Source organism: Ranitomeya variabilis, chromosome 1 (genome assembly GCF_051348905.1).
Source record: "Ranitomeya variabilis isolate aRanVar5 chromosome 1, aRanVar5.hap1, whole genome shotgun sequence".
Classification (NCBI taxonomy): domain Eukaryota; kingdom Metazoa; phylum Chordata; class Amphibia; order Anura; family Dendrobatidae; genus Ranitomeya; species Ranitomeya variabilis.
Genome location: NC_135232.1, coordinates 828,454,068 through 828,473,903, shown reverse-complemented (window position 1 = coordinate 828,473,903; position 19,836 = coordinate 828,454,068). Strand labels below are relative to the sequence as shown.

Genomic DNA, 19,836 nt, shown 5'->3' with positions numbered 1-19,836 from the left:
GGAGAGGATCTGCAAGGAAGAATGGCAGAGGATCCCCAAATCAGGTGTGAAAAACTTGTTGCATCATTCCCAAGAAGACTCATGGCTGTACTAGCTCACAGTTGTGATAATAACACAAGTGAGCATTTGAAACGCGTCTTGCTCCCTTGCTCTGTCTATGCAACCTTTGTAATTTTTGTGAATTTTTAACTATTTTACCAGACTCTGGAACAACAACTTTTTTACCCTTGAGTATAGTATCTGGTGTAGATCCACCTGGTTCCGTGCAAGCTGGACTTCAAGTACTAGGTGAGCTGGCTTTCTCTTTACTAGGGTGAGTAAATACAATTTGTTTTTTAAAACCATGGAACCCCTTTAAATGATTCATAAAAACTATGTGAGGCAGTGACCGATGTCACCTGTGAGGGTCGCTGTGTGTTCCCCCCAGGATGCGCACAGAGGCCACAGGAGTGCATTGCAAGCTATTTGTCCAGGGCAGATTTAAGAAAACCTGCTGGGCTTTTATTTTTTATATGGACTACAGAATAGTAGTGGTGCAGTCCGTTTCCTTCCCGGCTGGATTTTCCATGTGGCCAAAGGCCACAGGTTGCTTGTAAAGACCCTGCAGTAAAGGGTATGGGTGTGTCAGTTTCAGGGTAAGTGTCAGTTTGGAGTTTGCAAGGTGCAGATCGGAAGGCTCTGCAGAGCTCCACCTTTGTGAGGCAACACAGGCAAGCAGACCAAACAGCCAAGGGAGCTGCAAGGCCTAGCACCCTCAGCATACACGCCCATGCAGTGGCCCACAGCTACCGCTCTCGCAGGTAGAATGGCGTGTTTATTGGCTGCAATCTGAAGGATATGTTTCCCCACTGCGATCTGGAGGATATCGTGTGCTGTGTACTTTTGCTGTTTGAGCATTAAAGAGAATTTTGTTTTGGAACTTTTCTGGGTCACTGCCTCATCACTGCACAGTGTGGATACCACTGAACTACAACTAATACCTGTTAAATTAGTGCCAATGCATTCTGGGTGAGCACTAAACCACACTTACCATTAAACCACACTGACTCATAGATCGAGCCACAAAAAATTGTCTTTAATGCATGGCATGCGTGTTAGAAATCTGATGCTGTTTGAGATAGAATTTTGACACCAAAACACAGGAAAAAAATACAGAAAAAAAGTGTATTTTTAGCCAATAAAATATGCAATAAGTATGGACGTATCTCAAGTATGTGAATATTGCTGCCTTTGCCCTGAATGTATTAAAATCTTCAGTGCATTTTCGTTGCTCAACTCTGGTACTGTTTTACACATTGGATTGTTGGACAAAATATCCACGGTATACTCAACCCGTGTGAAGTAACCTGAAGGCTATATATAACTTCGCACATCATTTTACTTATTATTCATTTGCTTCCTAAATGCTAATATTTCAAGCAAATTTCTAAAAAGTGTTCATTAAAAATGTTCTAGTATATTGATACTGCAAAATTTCTTTTAGTCCTTTATCAATCTGAATAAATAGCAAAATCTCTAGGTTCTGATGTTTCACTGCTTTCTTGTTTCTGTTAGAAATAGCAGCCTGGAAGTGGGGGGAGGAAGAGACAGATAAAAAAGCATTTAGGCCATGTGCACACGTTCAGGATTTTTAGCGTTTTTTTCGCGTTTTTTCGCTATAAAAACGTGATAAAAACGCGAAAAAAACGCTAACATATGCCTCCTATTATTTACAAGGTATTCCGCATTTTTTGTGCAAATGTTGCGATTTTTTCCGCGAAAAAATCGCATAGCGGAAAAAAAAGCAACATGTTCATTAAAAATGCGGAATTGCGGGGATTCCGCACACCTAGGGGTCCATTGATCTGCTTACTTCCCGCACGGGGCTGTGCACACCATGCGGGAAGTAAGCAGATTATGTGCGGTTGGTACCCAGGGTGGAGGAGAGGAAACTCTCCTCCACGCACTGGGCACCATATAAGTGGTCAAAAAATAAGAAATAAAATAAAAAACAGTCCTATACTCACCCTCGATGTCCAGCGCAGTGTTCCCGCCTCTGTGCTGCACGCTGGCTGGTTCCTGTAGCTGGTGTGCGGAGAAGGACCTTGCCGAATGACGTCACTGTCCTGTGATTGGTCGAGACCGCTCACGTGACCGTGACGTCATGGAAGGCCCTGCGCGCACACATCAGCTATAGGAATGGACGCCGGTGAGGAGATCTGATGTCTGCGGGTGAGTATAAGCATTTTTTTTGTTTTTTTTATTATTTTTAAACGTTCTATCTTTTACTATAGATGCTGCAAAAGCAGCATCTATAGTAACAAGTTGGTCACACTTGTCAAACGCTATGTTTGACAAGTGTGACCAACTTGTCAGTCAGTTTTCCAAGCGATGCTACAGATCGCTTGGAAAACTTTAGCATTCTGCAAGCTAATTACGCTTGCAGAATGCTAAGAAAACCGCGAAAAAAACGGAAAAAAAACGCAAAAAAAAAAATGCGGATTTCTTGCAGAAAATTTCCGGTTTTCTTCAGGAAATTTCTGCAAGAAATCCTGAACGTGTGCACATACCCTTACAGTCTCCGGGAGGGCAGAGAAAACAGGTTGTAGATAAGTAGGAAAACACACAAAGAGATAACAAGTGTAATAAAAAAGCAATGATGATATATGCATTCACAATGAAGACAAGAGCACTCTGGGTACATAGTTTTCTAGCATCCATCCTGGTATCAAGAGGAGAAGTCAGAAGATCACGACATCTGGCTACACGTGCATCTGCACTGGTTGGATCTGATTTGCCTTCCAGTTAGATTTCCCTTGCTTTGCTGTTGCAAGGATTTCCCTTGCTGTGTTGTTGCAAGGAGTTATCTCAGCTGCTTTCATTTTCTCCTCTCCTCTCTGGTATAAATACTAACCTCTTAGCTTGAGTAGTTGCCAGTGATAGCTTGCTATACCTTGGAGTTGGTTTGGGAGCTGTGAACCGTGGAAATAAAATCCGTTTAGGAGTTGTCTCTGGAGACTGCTGTTTGGAAGCATGTCTGGTGTTTTCCTTCTCCTTATCTCCCTTTTTGGTTTGCCTCACCCTTTCTCTCCCGTTATATACCTTTCCTTAGTCTAGGTACACTGAGAATGATTGCTTTTTTCTTTACCTTTTCTGTCTCCCTTTGCATCTGTATTATAGAGCCGGACTAGCGTTCCTGCTGCCCCACGCACTAGCCAGGGCCATTCTTAGGGCAAGATGAATTAGGAACATGATTACCGCATGGGGTGAAAGAACCCATCTAAGGACAACAGGGAGCTCGGTGAGCAGGATTCAAGGGTGCCCCTTTAATGTTTCCCTAGTTGCAGTGCTCTTGTTCCCATCCATCTCGCCGTGCACAATTTGGTTCCTTCGTGGATTGTGACACCTGGAGACAAACTCCCACTAGAAAAAATTCAAACTTGTATTTGGCTGCAAACTGCATATCAAGGGTCTGAAAATGAATGAAGGGCACAGACTGAAACGTAGTGTTGTTTTATTAGCAAACGGTAACTACTTACTTATATAAAATTATTTTTTCCATGTCAAACGTGTTCATAATCTTCTAGCTTTAGTATTTGGTTAACTATTTATTAAATTAATTAGTATGAAATCTGTCACAATGCTGTTTTTTTTTCTTAACAAATGTTGATCTTATTCTATGTAGGGGTTGACTTCTTTGCTGAACACTTACAAAAATACCACAACGAACACAAGGATGCTATGGCAATCATACAGAACAAAAATCTAGGATTACTGGTAATAGATTCCAAAATATTGAAACAGAAATTAATACCTTCACCAAAAAGATGCTTAGAGGTAAGTAACATATTAAGCTGAGGAATGCTTGGGGAAATATATGCACAATATTAGCTCAAAGTAAGCCAATCAATATATAGTATAGTGTTAGAAAAAAGTGTCTGATATATCTATAAATATGCACCATATTTATCATGATTTGATGCATATTGAGACTGTCTGGTCTATACATACACTGTCTAAATATCAGAATTACAAAATCTGACTCTATGTTTGTCTTATGCCCCCATAAACTTCAGATAACCATTGTTTGACCAATAGTTCATCCGACAGCTATTTCACCTGACTCTCCCATATACAGGAGCCCCATCTCTGATGGTGGCCTATCTCAAGGATCAATAGTCTGAAATCGGACATGCCACATTCTTAACTCTCCCAAAAATCATCTGTCAATGGCCCCCATACACATTAGACTGTCGGCTAAACATCTGCGGGTCCAGCCAATATTAATCTAATATATATAGGGTTTACTTTCAAATTGTTAAAGGGGTATTTCCATCTCCATGATCCTATCCCATTATGTAGTAGATGTAATAATACTAATATACCTCTAATTGCCTCTTACTGGGGGTAGCCGAGACCCTGGAGAACATGAAAAAAATGGTGAGCACATGCACAGTGCGCCCACCACAATCTGTCGGCTGGTACCCGGCAACAATAGGGAATTTTTAGTATCACAGGGATCAAAAAAAAATAAATAAATAAAACCCCCTTTGTCATTCCCTTAGTTTGTTAGGGTTAGGGGTTAGGGTTGTGTTAGGATTGGGGTTAGGTTTAGGGTTGAAGTTTGGGTTGTGTTAGGGTTGGAGTTAGAATTGGGTTTTTTTAAAAGTAAAAAAAAATGATGACGATATGACAACTAGTGTTGAGCCCAAGTTGTCGCTATTTGAGTTTGCATCGGGTGCTCAGGTATGCACCGAGTATCCCGGATCTCCACATGTTTTTTTTGTGTGTCTTAACAGCTGCAAAACATGTGGGGCGAGACTGGAGCATGTCACTCAAGAACCCGCGATATTCACTGCATACCCGAGCACCTGATGCAAAGTAGAGTAGTGAGCACTTGTGCTCAAAACTAATGACAATATATTCAATATGACAACATAATGTTACCAAATTTTGTGTCATACCTGTTGGTTCAAAATGCTCACTATACCCCTGGATAAAATCCTTTGGGGGAGTGGGTTCCAAAATGGTTGTCACTTGTGGGAAGTTTCCACTGTTTAGGCACATCAGGGGATCTCCAAACACGACATGGCATCCGCTCTCAATTGCAGCCAATTTTGCGTTCAAAAAGTCAAACAGCATTCCTTCTCTTCTGAGCTCTGCCGTGCACGCAAACAGTAGATATCCCCCACAAGTGGGGTATCAGCGTACTCAGGAGAAATTGAACAACAAATTTTGGGGTCAATTGTCTCTTGTCACCCTTGTGAAAATAAAAAAGTTTGGGTCTAAATTTTATTTTTTGTGAAAAAAAAGGTAAATCTCTTCCTTTTCTTCAACATTGCTTCAGTTCCTGTGAAGCAACTGAAGGGTTAATAAACGTCTTAAATGTGATTTTGAGCACCCTGAGGGTTGCAGTTTTTATAATGGTGTCAGTTTTGGCTACTTTCTTTCGTATAGGCCCCTCAAAGTCACTTCAAATATAATGTGGTCCCTAAAAAAATGGTTTTGTAAATTTTGTTGGAAAAATGAGCAATCACTGGTTTAACACTTCTAACTTCGTAATAAAAAAAATGTGTTTTCAAAATTGTGCTGATGTAAAGACATGTGGGAAATGTTATTTATGAACTATTTTGTGTGACATAATTCTATGATTTGAGGGCATAAAAAATAAAAGATTTAAAATTGCAAAATTTACTATTTTGTTTCCAAATTTCAATTTTTTTTCAGAAATAAATGTAAGTCATATCTAAGAAATGTTACCACTATAGTAAAGTACAATATGTCATGAAACAAAATGATCAGAATCAGCATTCCAGAATTATTACCACATAAAGTGACAGTGGTCAGAATTGTAAAATTTTGTTTAGTTATTAAGGTCAAAATTGGCTTGGTCATTAAGGGGTTAAATAGAAACTGTTCCTGTGGTACCTCATTTAGCTCCCAAGTGAGCATTATGTTTATGCCATACACAGCAGACTTGTTGCAGAGGTTTCCCACAACTGAAAATCTGTTCCATACATCTGAATGGGTTTGCTTCTGCATCGGGTGCATTAATTTAGGCAAACCTCATTTAAAGTGATATTCTCAAGTTGTCTCTTGAGTAGCTCAGAGCTATACAGTTTGCTTGTTGGTAGAGGGGCAGGTGCTTTTCCTCTAGAGAGAGTTATGGTCAGGAGCTCCATCTTGCTTCAACACCTTAATGATCTGTCAGATGTAGGGAACTGGAATAAAGCAAACAATTAAAGCACTGAAATTGGTAAAATTATAAACTATATTATAATTATAAATTATTATATATACTATTGATCCAGTAATTCAGTATTTATCTAAGATAAGCTCCCAGTATTTCTCGTAGATTTTAAATTCCACAACTGATTTACTATTCACTTTTAGATTGACGTTCTTGAAGAAGATACCTATGTGGTTGCACAGATGTATCAAATAATTGACAGCTATACCATTCCTTCCTTGTTGGTAGAGGGCCAGGTGCTCTTCCTTGAGAGATAGTTATGCTCTGGAGCTCCATTTTGCTTCAACATATTAATAATCTGTCAGTGTTCTGAGTTTACACTGTTATCACTATACTTACACATAGAGATAACAGTACATCTGGAAACTGGTAATTATGGGGACATTGGGGATTGTGATTCTACAAAACTGATAACAGCACCTTGGTCAGGAAGTGAGTGAGAGGAAGTATGAACTTGAACAACTGCTGTATAGAAATCAATGGGCTTGAGAGGCCTAACTAAGATCTTAGGTTTTAACTCTCCTGGAATGTAACTACTAGGCGCACTCAGCCAGGGTCTGATGACTGAGCGCCTTCTAAACAAGCTGTACGTTGTGTAAGATAAAAGCTCTCACAGCACTAGCATGGAATTGAATAGAAAAAAAACAAGTCAATTGCAAACTTGCTTATTTCAATGCTTCCTAATTAACTAAAGCAATTTAATGACATGAGAATACCCCTTTAGACCAATTGGACAGGCACAGAAATTTCTGTCATACTAGAATAGTGCATTTAGCCTGTTAGGATACAATGATTAGAAATGCAATGCAAATTGAATCGGCAAACTTCTCTTCTGTGGTTTCTGTTCCTGTCCCACTAATCCTCTGATCGGCTCTTCTATCTGTTGTCTTCTATTTTTTGTCTTCCTCTTAGCCAGGTTATCCATTTATTAAACCCCACATTGTCGCATGGGTCATATTGCACGTCAATGATGTGCGTCGCACCACTTATAGTCAAATTGAATGCAAATATACATCATCAACAGATATTGCACTCCGTGTGACAACGTGGGGTCTATTGGATGGAAAATCCAACTGGAGGGAAGATAGAAGGATTAAATGGAATACAAGCAACATCAGGACAGGTACAGAGAAGACTGAGGAAAGATGAGTACCTGAGATATTTTTTAAACCACTTATCGTCCCTCTGTAGTTCAGTCCACTGCCATGATGCTGGATTATCCAGAATCATATTGCAAAACATTCGAATACTGATTAATGTGATTTTTGTTGTTGTGAGATTCATGGCAAATTTGATTTGTTTCAAATCAGTTTACTCATCTCTTATAGTTATCCTATACCTTTTTTCCTAATTTTTGAGACACATGGGATGTCATGTTATATTATACTATTCTCTCTAGGCTATAAATGAAATTCTACCAATTCTTGCTAAGAAAAAGATGGATGCTATCATAGCTGAGGCTCAAGATGCTCAGTTTAAGCTTGAATTTTATCCCACCACAACTTTGGACTATGTAAATACTTTAATATTTCTGGATGAGATTCAAGAACGGGTAAGTTATAAACATCATTTTGTAAAAAGGAAACCTTGATGTACATAATGTACAGTGTAATGAAACTTAAACAATTGGTAAAAATAAATAAATGCATATACATCTATGTTTAAAAGCCTGACTCATTCAAGGGTGTATGCAGTCTAATGTTTATTGGGCATGTAAATATTGCATATTCTAGAATTCCTGAATTGCTATAAGGTAGCTTATAAATGTAGCAATACAAGGCAATATATTATGTATACTCCCTCTGGTCTAAAAGAGCTCATTGGCCACATTTGTTATATTTCTATATAGTCGAGTTGATTCAACATTATTGCATTGAAGATAAAAATATAGAGCTTACTAATAAGAACAATGGAAATTCTTCTTTATTCGGAGTTGATTGTAAATAAATTGTATTCATATACTATGCATTTTGACCTTTTAATAAATGCCTATTTTGGTATAATCATGTGATGCTTAAAAAAACCATTATGTAATGTGAAGATCCTATTCACTTTCCATTTAGATAGTGTTCACACATCGTGGTTATATTGTGCAGCTGAAAAGTAGCAGTTTTATTTTTTAAGGTTGAGCCATTCTGTATTAAACATTTTCTGGCTTGTAATAACTAGGCTTCAATTTTATATATTAATGTGTAATAAGTGAACACGTGAAGGAAAAGCCAGCTCACTGTAACTGCCCATTTCTTTCACTGATGAGCAGAAAAGTAGCCATAATTTTCAAAGAAAAGATCCAACTCAATGGATATAAAATCTTCCACTTTATTTGGAAAGTTATAAAAACATTATTACATGAAAAAAAATCCATCAAAGGGTTTCTGGTGCATACGAAACCTTAACTCATAAGCACATGAAACGCGTTGATGTTTCCTCTGATGGACATTTTTCTCTGAAAAGATGGATCACATTCACCATATATGATGTATCACCTAGAAATGTGATCTTAAAATTTTTTGCACTTGATCTCCACTGGATCAGCATATGGTTGCATTGCTAGTTTTTGTTAGATTCTGTTTACTTTGCCATTAGGAACCTCATGGTTTCCACAAATGTCTCATACTAATGAGACTAGCTACTTTGACTTGCACTGCCATTACTGAGTCAACTTGGTGTTAGGCTCTTTTCTTTTGGAGCAGTCCGCTTGGATTCATGCTAAGATCATGGTACTATTCCTGAGAATTTATTTATTTTTATTTATTTTACTCATTTATATAGCGCCATTAATTCCTCAGCGCTCGTAGATTTGAAATTCCACAACTGATTTACTATTCACTTTTAGATTGACGTTCTAGAAGAAGAGTCCAATGTGGTTGCACAAATGTATCAGCTAATTGACAGCTATGCCGTTCCTACACCTCCTGAGGATTTTGCAGTATTTGCTACTCTGAAGCCTTCAATATTGGCTGTTCGAAATGCCATTGACAAATCTGTAGGTGAGAGAGATGGCAGCATAGAGAAATTCTGTCGATCCTTGGACAAAGACATAGCAGAACTGAACATGGAAGTGAAGGGTGTCAAACAGCAATCTCAGGTATAGTTTACAGACCGAGCATATATGCAAATCGTTTTCATCATTTTTAAAGGGCAACTGAATCCAAATCTGCTACATTTGGCTACATTTGGAAAACATTTAATGTCAGACTACATGTAGTGGCTGAGGTTTGGCGGCTTCATTTGGTGTCTATGAGATTCTTCTAGCCAAAACCAAGCATTACCGAACTGCACCTATTTGTGTTCAAACTGATAGGCTCAAGTATAATGACTATTTAAGGTAGTTTATGATATATTTGTGTGTTTACCATTTAGGCTGACTTGAGTTTTGTCCATTTCTCCGTATGTGTATCTCGAGCACATATGTCTGTCATTAAGAAATGATGATATTTCTTTGCTGACTTAGATTATAGTAAAAAACATAAAGAATCATTTATCTGATCAATGACAATGGTGATTACAGATTTTTTTTATTTATAACATTGGATAGTGTACATGCATTAGTGAAGGTTGCATTTGTAACACAGGTTTGAATTGTTTTGCAGGATCCACAAATTTTGGATATCAGTGCTGATCAAACTAAAGTTAGACAAATCCTGGCTGACTTGCAGATCATCATAGATGAGTTACAAAAACGTGCCTTCCAGTACAAAACATATCAGAAGAATTTCAAGGTAAAGCAATAGAAAGGACTGTCTTCTAAATTAATTTGGTGCTTTGTATCCTGGGATTATGCTGGAAATGTTATCAGAAATGCAAAGCATTACTTTAGGCGCCATTTTGCTATTCTTGGGTCCAAATAATTGTTTAAGAAATAACGCTGACTACCAATTCACTATTTTGTCCACATTATTATATTAAACCCAGGGACCTGTCCAGTTAACTACCATTTTTTTTTCACTGTCACGCTATTTTCCTGAGTAAGTCCACCCTCATTTGATTTAGAAGGGATTATCACTTTGAATGTCCTCATACCACATTCCCAATTCCCCCAAAAATGGGATGGGTGTGAATGAAAACAAAAATGCAATGATTTATAATTCTCTTTTAACCATATTTTATTTTTAACAGAACATAGAGCACAGATCAGAAGGTTAACATTAGACGTTATTCGATTTCATTTGAAAAGTTTAACTCAGGGTTACCGCGACAGTGTGGAGGCAGAAGACCACAGCGTCTGATTGCTCCTACTCCAGCACTGAGAAGAAGCACTTCTTCATTTTAAATGTGTTTATTTCTTCTGACAGAACAGGTGTTAATCGGCCATGTTGGAAATCCCAGTACTCACAGCTGAGCTCGATTAGCCACTTCTTTCCCCTTTATAATCTGGGCTCTGTTGCAAATCCTTGACAGAGCTAGCCTTTTCTGCATGGCTGACGAAGAGAGAGGAGTTTGTATGAGAAGGAGAGTTGTAGGAGTTATCTGTGACTGTTGCTTGGTTTGTATGCTTGGTAATTCCCTATCCTTCCCCATTTTGGTTTATTCCCCTACATCCATGCCCGGTGCATTCCTCTGTTATATGCAAGTGAATATTTTGTATTCCTGGAGTTTTCTGTTAACCTTTGTTTGTAAAAAAAATTAGGCACCAGTTGCTGGAATCAAGCAATGTTCTCTGGTTCACACCTCAATACCCCTCTGTCATGATTCTCAATGGCGAGAGAACATAGCCCAGCATATATGAGAACTAGCTCTTGGAAGATGGAAACTATACTGACCATGAACTAAACCTGCCGCACAACTAGAAGTGGCCGGGTAGCATGCCTACGTTTTTTTATCCCTAGATGCCCAGCGCCAGCCGGAGAACTACCTAATCCTAGCAGAGGAAAAGACAGTCCTGGCTCACCTCTAGAGAAATTTTCCCAAAAGGCAGACAGAGGCCCCCACATATATTGGCGGTGATTTAAGATGAAATGACAAACGTAGTATGAAAATAGGTTTAGCAAAATCGAGGTCCGCTTACTAGATAGCATGAAGACAGAAAGGGCACTTTCATGGTCAGCAGAAAACCCTATCAAAACACCATCCAGAAATTACTTTAAGACTCTAGCATTAACTCATAACACCAGAGTGGCAATTTCCGCTCACAAGAGCTTTCCAGACACAGTAACGAAACAGCAGCTGTGAACAGGAACAAAATGCAAAAACACACAAGGACAAAAGTCCAACTTAGCTGGGAGTTGTCTAGTAGCAGGAACATGCACAGAAAGGCTACTGATTACATTGTTGACCGGCATGAAACTGACAGAGGAGCAAGGTTATATAGCGACTCCCACATCCTGATAGGAGCAGGTGAACAGAGGGGATGATGCACACAAGTACAATTCCACAAGTGGCCACCGGGGGAGCCCAGAATCCAATTTCACAACAGTACCCCCCCCTCAAGGAGGGGGCACCGAACCCTCAACAGAACCACCAGGGCGATCAGGATGAGCCCTATGAAAGGCACGGACAAGATCGGAGGCATGAACATCAGAGGCAGTGACCCAAGAATTATCCTCCTGACCGTATCCCTTCCATTTGACCAGATACTGGAGTTTCCGTCTGGAAACACGAGAGTCTAAGATCTTTTCCACAACGTACTCCAACTCACCCTCAACCAACACCGGAGCAGGAGGCTCAACGGAAGGCACAGCCGGTACCTCATACCTGCGCAACAATGACCGATGAAAAACATTATGAATCGAAAAGGATGCAGGGAGGTCCAAAAGGAAGGACACAGGGTTAAGAATCTCCAATATCTTGTACGGGCCGATGAACCGAGGCTTAAACTTAGGAGAAGAAACCCTCATAGGGACAAAATGAGAAGACAACCACACCAAGTCCCCAACACAAAGCCGAGGACCAACACGACGACGGCGGTTGGCAAAAAGCTGAGTCTTCTCCTGGGACAACTTCAAATTGTCCACCACCTGCCCCCAAATCTGATGCAACCTCTCCACCACAGCATCCACTCCAGGACAATCCGAAGATTCCACTTGACCGGAGGAAAATCGAGGATGAAACCCCGAATTACAGAAAAACGGGGACACCAAGGTGGCAGAGCTGGCCCGATTATTGAGGGCGAACTCCGCCAAAGGCAAAAAAGCAACCCAATCATCCTGATCCGCAGACACAAAACACCTCAAATATGTCTCCAAGGTCTGATTAGTCCGCTCGGTCTGGCCATTAGTCTGAGGATGGAAAGCAGACGAAAAAGACAAATCTATGCCCATCCTAGCACAGAATGCCCGCCAAAATCTAGACACGAATTGGGTCCCTCTGTCAGAAACGATATTCTCTGGAATACCATGCAAACGAACAACATTTTGAAAAAACAGAGGAACCAACTCGGAAGAAGAAGGCAACTTAGGCAAGGGAACCAGATGGACCATCTTAGAGAAACGGTCACACACCACCCAGATGACAGACATCTTCTGAGAAACAGGCAGATCCGAAATAAAATCCATCGAGATGTGCGTCCAAGGCCTCTTCGGGATAGGCAAGGGTAACAACAATCCACTAGCCCGAGAACAACAAGGCTTGGCCCGAGCACAAACGTCACAAGACTGCACAAAGCCTCGCACATCTCGTGACAGGGAAGGCCACCAGAAGGACCTTGCCACCAAATCCCTGGTACCAAAGATTCCAGGATGACCTGCCAACGCAGAAGAATGAACCTCAGAGATGACTCTACTGGTCCAATCATCAGGAACAAACAGTCTACCAGGTGGGCAACGATCAGGTCTATCCGCCTGAAACTCCTGCAAGGCCCGCCGCAGGTCTGGAGAAACGGCAGACAATATCACTCCATCTTTAAGGATACCTGTGGGCTCAGAATTACCAGGGGAGTCAGGCTCAAAACTCCTAGAAAGGGCATCCGCCTTAACATTCTTAGAACCCGGTAGGTAAGACACCACAAAATTAAACCGAGAGAAAAACAACGACCAGCGCGCCTGTCTAGGATTCAGGCGCCTGGCAGACTCAAGGTAAATTAAATTTTTGTGGTCAGTCAATACCACCACCTGATGTCTGGCCCCCTCAAGCCAGTGACGCCACTCCTCAAAAGCCCACTTCATGGCCAAAAGCTCCCGATTCCCAATATCATAATTCCGCTCGGCGGGCGAAAATTTACGGGAAAAAAAGGCACAAGGTCTCATCACGGAGCAGTCGGAACTTCTCTGCGACAACACCGCCCCAGCTCCGATTTCAGAAGCGTCGACCTCAACCTGAAAAGGAAGAGCAACATCAGGCTGACGCAACACTGGGGCGGAAGAAAAGCGGCGCTTGAGCTCCCGAAAGGCCTCCACAGCATCAGGGGACCAATCAGCAACATCAGCACCCTTCTTAGTCAAATCAGTCAATGGTTTTACAACATCAGAAAAACCAGCAATAAATCGACGATAAAAGTTAGCAAAGCCCAAAAATTTCTGAAGACTCTTAAGAGAAGAGGGTTGCGTCCAATCACCAATAGCCTGAACCTTGACAGGATCCATCTCGATGGAAGAGGGGGAAAAAATGTATCCCAAGAAGGAAATCTTCTGAACCCCAAAAACACACTTAGAACCCTTCACACACAAGGAATTAGACCGCAAAACCTGAAAAACCCTCCTGACCTGCTGGACATGAGAGTCCCAGTCATCCGAAAAAATCAGAATATCATCCAGATACACAATCATAAATTTATCCAAATAATCGCGGAAAATGTCATGCATAAAGGACTGGAAGACTGAAGGGGCATTTGAAAGACCAAAAGGCATCACCAAATACTCAAAATGGCCCTCGGGCGTATTAAATGCGGTTTTCCACTCATCCCCCTGCTTGATTCGCACCAAATTATACGCCCCACGGAGATCAATCTTAGAGAACCACTTGGCCCCCTTTATACGAGCAAACAAATCAGTAAGCAGTGGTAACGGATATTGATATTTAACCGTGATTTTATTCAAAAGTCGATAATCAATACACGGCCTCAAAGAGCCGTCTTTCTTAGACACAAAGAAAAAACCGGCTCCTAAGGGAGATGACGAAGGACGAATATGTCCCTTTTCCAAGGACTCCTTTATATATTCTCGCATAGCCGCGTGTTCAGGCACAGACAGATTAAATAAACGACCCTTAGGGTATTTACTACCCGGAATCAAGTCTATGGCACAATCGCACTCCCGGTGCGGAGGTAGTGAACCAACCTTGGGTTCTTCAAAAACGTCACGAAAGTCAGACAAGAATTCAGGAATCTCAGAGGGAATAGATGATGAAATGGAAACCAAAGGTACGTCCCCATGAGTTCCTTTACATCCCCAGCTTAACACAGACATAGCTCTCCAGTCGAGGACTGGGTTATGAGATTGCAGCCATGGCAATCCCAGCACCAAAACATCATGTAGATTATACAGCACCAGAAAGCGAATAACCTCCTGGTGATCCGGATTAACACGCATAGTCACTTGTGTCCAGTATTGTGGTTTATTACTAGCCAATGGGGTGGAGTCAATCCCTTTCAGAGGTATCGGAGCCTCCAATGGCTCCAAATCATACCCACAGCGTTTGGCAAAGGACCAATCCATAAGACTCAAAGCAGCGCCAGAGTCGACATAGGCGTCCGCGGTAATAGATGACAAAGAACAAATCAGGGTCACAGATAGAATAAACTTAGACTGTAAAGTGCTAATTGAAACAGATTTGTCAGGCTTCTTAGTACGCTTAAAGCATGCTGATATAACATGAGTTGAATCACCACAATAGAAGCACAACCCATTTTTTCGTCTAAAATTCTGCCGCTCGCTTCTGGACAGAATTCTATCACATTGCATATTTTCTGGCGTTTTCTCAGTAGACACCGCCAAATGGTGCACAGGTTTGCGCTCCCGCAGACGCCTATCGATCTGAATAGCCATCGTCATGGACTCATTCAGACTCGCAGGCACAGGGAACCCCACCATAACATCCTTAATGGCATCAGAGAGACCTTCTCTGAAAATCGCCGCCAGGGCGCACTCATTCCACTGAGTAAGCACAGACCATTTGCGGAATTTTTGGCAGTATATTTCAGCTTCATCTTGCCCCTGAGACAAGGACATCAAGGCCCTTTCCGCCTGAAGCTCTAAATGAGGTTCCTCATAAAGCAACCCCAAGGCCAGAAAAAACGCATCCACATTGAGCAACGCAGGATCCCCTGGTGCCAATGCAAAAGCCCAGTCCTGAGGGTCGCCCCGGAGCAAGGAAATTACAATCCTGACCTGCTGTGCAGGGTCTCCGGCAGAGCGAGACTTCAGGGACAAAAACAATTTGCAATTATTTTTAAAATTTTGAAAGTGAGATCTATTCCCCGAGAAGAATTCAGGCAAAGGAATTCTAGGCTCAGACATAGGTGCATGAACAACAAAATCTTGCAAATTTTGTACCTTTGTGGCGAGATTATTCAAACCTGTAGCTACACTCTGAAGATCCATTTGAAACAGGTGAACACAGAGCCATTCAAAGATTAGAAGGAGAGAAAGAGAGGAAGGCTGCAGCATAGGCAAACTAGCAAGTGATTCAATTAAGAGCACACTCAGAACTAGAGGGAAAAAAAAAAAAAAAAAAAAATTGTAGCAGACTTCTTTTTTCTCTCCTTTCTCAGCCAGTAATTTAACCCTTTTTTGGGCCGGTCAAACTGTCATGATTCTCAATGGCGAGAGAACATAGCCCAGCATATATGAGAACTAGCTCTTGGAAGATGGAAACTATACTGACCATGAACTAAACCTGCCGCACAACTAGAAGTGGCCGGGTAGCATGCCAACGTTTTTTTATCCCTAGATGCCCAGCGCCAGCCGGAGAACTACCTAATCCTAGCAGAGGAAAAGACAGTCCTGGCTCACCTCTAGAGAAATTTTCCCAAAAGGCAGACAGAGGCCCCCACATATATTGGCGGTGATTTAAGATGAAATGACAAACGTAGTATGAAAATAGGTTTAGCAAAATCGAGGTCCGCTTACTAGATAGCATGAAGACAGAAAGGGCACTTTCATGGTCAGCAGAAAACCCTATCAAAACACCATCCAGAAATTACTTTAAGACTCTAGCATTAACTCATAACACCAGAGTGGCAATTTCCGCTCACAAGAGCTTTCCAGACACAGTAACGAAACAGCAGCTGTGAACAGGAACAAAATGCAAAAACACACAAGGACAAAAGTCCAACTTAGCTGGGAGTTGTCTAGTAGCAGGAACATGCACAGAAAGGCTACTGATTACATTGTTGACCGGCATGAAACTGACAGAGGAGCAAGGTTATATAGCGACTCCCACATCCTGATAGGAGCAGGTGAACAGAGGGGATGATGCACACAAGTACAATTCCACAAGTGGCCACCGGGGGAGCCCAGAATCCAATTTCACAACACCCCTCCTTAGGATCTATGTAGGGTGGTGCACTCACATAGGTATCATTAAGATAAAACATAAGAAATTGAAAGAATTGGAGCACTCACCCAGATCCTTATTGATGTGTAATTTTATTCCATGGTGAAACGTGACATCAGATCTTATCAAAGTGCGAAGTGCAGGTAGCAGGGGAGCTATGCAGATAAGAAAGCCTAATGGACTATGCCTGTTTTGCACTTAGCGCTTCTACTGGTCCATGCTGCATTATGAATGAATACCTAAGCAGACCACCACATGAAGACCCCCCACATTCTGCATTCACTTTTTTTCCTTTCCCATATTATGGTTATATACTGGCTTTTACTATGCAGACATGTGAACTAACTTCTGAGGTTATCATTATTCTATGGACTTCTCATAAAATATCCAAACAAGTTTATTATAAGAATTTTGTTGACAATAGTATAGTAGAAAATGATCTGATATATTTAAGATTTCCCCAAACTTGGAGCATCATGGCAAAAGTAAATGGACATGTCCTAATTTTTTGCAGGTTGAAGTGACAAAGTTTGATGAACTGGAAGAAGTAAGTGCAGAACTGAAGCTAAAGCATCTTTTATGGGACTCAATGGCAGAATGGGATGTGCTGCAAACTGAATGGATGCAGGTAAGACATTAAAAAAATTGCCCACTTCTTTAGCATTTATGTCCTGATGTCTGATCCCACCCAGCACCCCTGCTGTTCAGCTGTTCTTGGTATGAGTGGCAGCCGCCGACCAGAAATGTTCACTTGCAGAGCTGGCAATCTTCTGATGGTTGCCAAGGCTGGGTACTGCACATCTGCCTCCTATTCAAATCAATAGCAAGCAAATGTGTAGTACTCAGCCTTGGCCACTATCGGAAGATGGCCATCTCTGCAAGTACGCATTTCTGGCCGGTGATCACAACCACCGACACCATGATTAGCTGATCGTCAGGGGTGTCGGGTGTCAGACTCGGGCCAATCAGACATTGAAGGTCATCATTGCTAAAGTAGTGGATAACCTTTTTAATCTAGACTACACTTTTGTAAATGAATACAAGGGCCGGTAGACCGGAATAATGCTTTATGGTTTTATGTATTTTACAGTCAAAATTTGAAACATTGGATCCAGAACAACTGAATTCCCTAGTTCTTAAATATGCCAAATTTGTAAACCAACTGGAAAAAGGTCTCCCGCCAAATAATGTAGTGCCATGTCTCAAGGCAAAGGTGGAAAAAATGAGAGAAAAGGTAATTTATGTAGTAAACTATAGATCCAACATTATCATTTTACTGACAAAATGGTCCTGTCTGAGATTGTTTCCTTGTTTTCCTGTTTCCTTATGTGTCAGTTTTGGTGGGATGCTTGGGTTTTTTGAACAATGTTTATTACATTTTTTCATTTAGAATCTTTTCCTAGGTAGGACAAGAAAGGTAAACATTATTTTTTTCTGATCTGTTTTTATTTTCTTATTTTAGATTTTTTTTAGTTATATTTTGTGTACATGATTTTTTGGGGCGGCCATCTTGCCTAAGAGGCTGTCAACAGCATTTACAAATATGCTTTTCAGCAGTCACATGGCTCAAAGGAATAAGTAGTCTGGATAAGTTTATTGACTTCTATATGAGAGTTTTCCCTTAATTGGTACTTTCATTGTATTCTTACCTTTGATGATAATGGGATGACTGTTGTAAAGTGGTTTCTAAAGAACAGGAAGTGTCAGCCTAGTATGAGGCTCAGTTGCTAGAGTGAAAACTGCAAGATTTAAAGATTTTAAAAAAAAATATACAATGAAAAAGCACTAACATTCTTTAAAAATATGTTTAATATAAAATATTTAAAGAATAGGGCATTGTCTAAAGACATATTTCCTTGAAAGTAAATGTACAAAGTGCAATGACAATAGGAAAGATATAAAGACAAAATCATTGAAATGATAAAGAATCAGTAGGAAGCTCTGACCAATAAAATTAATTAAAAGTCCTGAAGGATGAAGAAAGAGAGATGGAAGGAAGAAGAAAAAGAGGAGGAGTGATTTAGGGTCAGAAAGCGGGAGGGATAAAGTGAAGAAAGGGAATCCTTTATTTCAGACTAGCCTAAGCCACTTTACATGATGGTAAGTTTTTTTCACTCTTGTCCAGTTTTCAGTTAGGATTTTGAAAGGTTGTCTTGTTTAGAACACTGATTTATATAAACTCTTATATAATCTGAGTAGTGAGAATTCCCCCTTTTACTCTCTTACCCAGAATGGAGAGTGTTGTATTTGTTGTGTTTTATATAGACATAAGTTATACTATTATATAGAGTTTTCTTTGTTTCTAATACCATAGACAGATTGCAGGGACTATACGGAATCCTGTTTTTTATTCTTGTGCATGCATCATTTAATGGGAAACATCTGTGTAATAGCCGGAGTACATTCTGTTATTGTTACAGTACACTAATGAGGATTAATAATAGAAACTGTTATACAACTTGGGACAACATGAAAGATTGAAAAAATGCAAAGACACATTTTTAAGTCCTAAACAGGTCAAAGTGTTCTGTTTTCTCCTAGCTTCCACATCAAAGGTATAAAAATGTAGAGCGTTACTTCCACAGTTCACCCAATAAGAGAAATAGATGTTCTAGTGTCCATGTGCAGGACTGCACTATAGATCTGTATTGTACACACATTATACCTGTCTTCATTTTTATATAATAATTACTATATATTTATACCACATTTTTATAGGTACCTGTGATAACAGATTTAAGAAATCCATTTTTGAAACCAAGGCATTGGGGTATCCTGGAAGAAACGATTAATGCAGCGTTGTTAGACCCAGAGCACCCACTCTCTCTAGAGAAGCTGATAGAGATTCATGTATTTGAATATGCGCAGAATATCCAGGATATATCAGGACAGGCATCGGGAGAAGCTTCACTAGAGACAATACTCAAAAAGGTACTGTTTAAAACCTGACTTACTATATCAAATTTTACTTATTTTTCAGCGAGCATTATTTTAGTGACCTATTATTATCTAAAATACATTGACATAAAGGGGTTGTTATATATACTTTATCTATGGTATAGTGAGAAAAGTATGATTATTGGGGCAGTGCAACAAGAATAGGGGTCCTAAAGTCCCTTGTTTGACTGAAGCATTAGCGAGCATGTGCGACCACTGAATACATACTTTTATATACA

At 40.4% G+C, this 19,836-nt stretch overlaps 1 protein-coding gene across 1 annotated transcript in view; it reads left to right on the top strand.

The window, feature by feature from the left end:
- Nucleotides 1–19,836, top strand: part of DNAH6 (dynein axonemal heavy chain 6) — a 717,942-nt gene that overhangs the window by 135,498 nt on the left and 562,608 nt on the right. Inside the window, exons 13-19 of the mRNA XM_077275462.1 lie at nt 3,665–3,816; nt 7,629–7,781; nt 9,066–9,317; nt 9,823–9,951; nt 17,175–17,288; nt 17,751–17,894; nt 19,379–19,591. Coding sequence (XP_077131577.1) covers nt 3,665–3,816; nt 7,629–7,781; nt 9,066–9,317; nt 9,823–9,951; nt 17,175–17,288; nt 17,751–17,894; nt 19,379–19,591 — 1,157 coding nt within the window. The remainder of the gene's footprint in view (nt 1–3,664; nt 3,817–7,628; nt 7,782–9,065; nt 9,318–9,822; nt 9,952–17,174; nt 17,289–17,750; nt 17,895–19,378; nt 19,592–19,836) is intronic.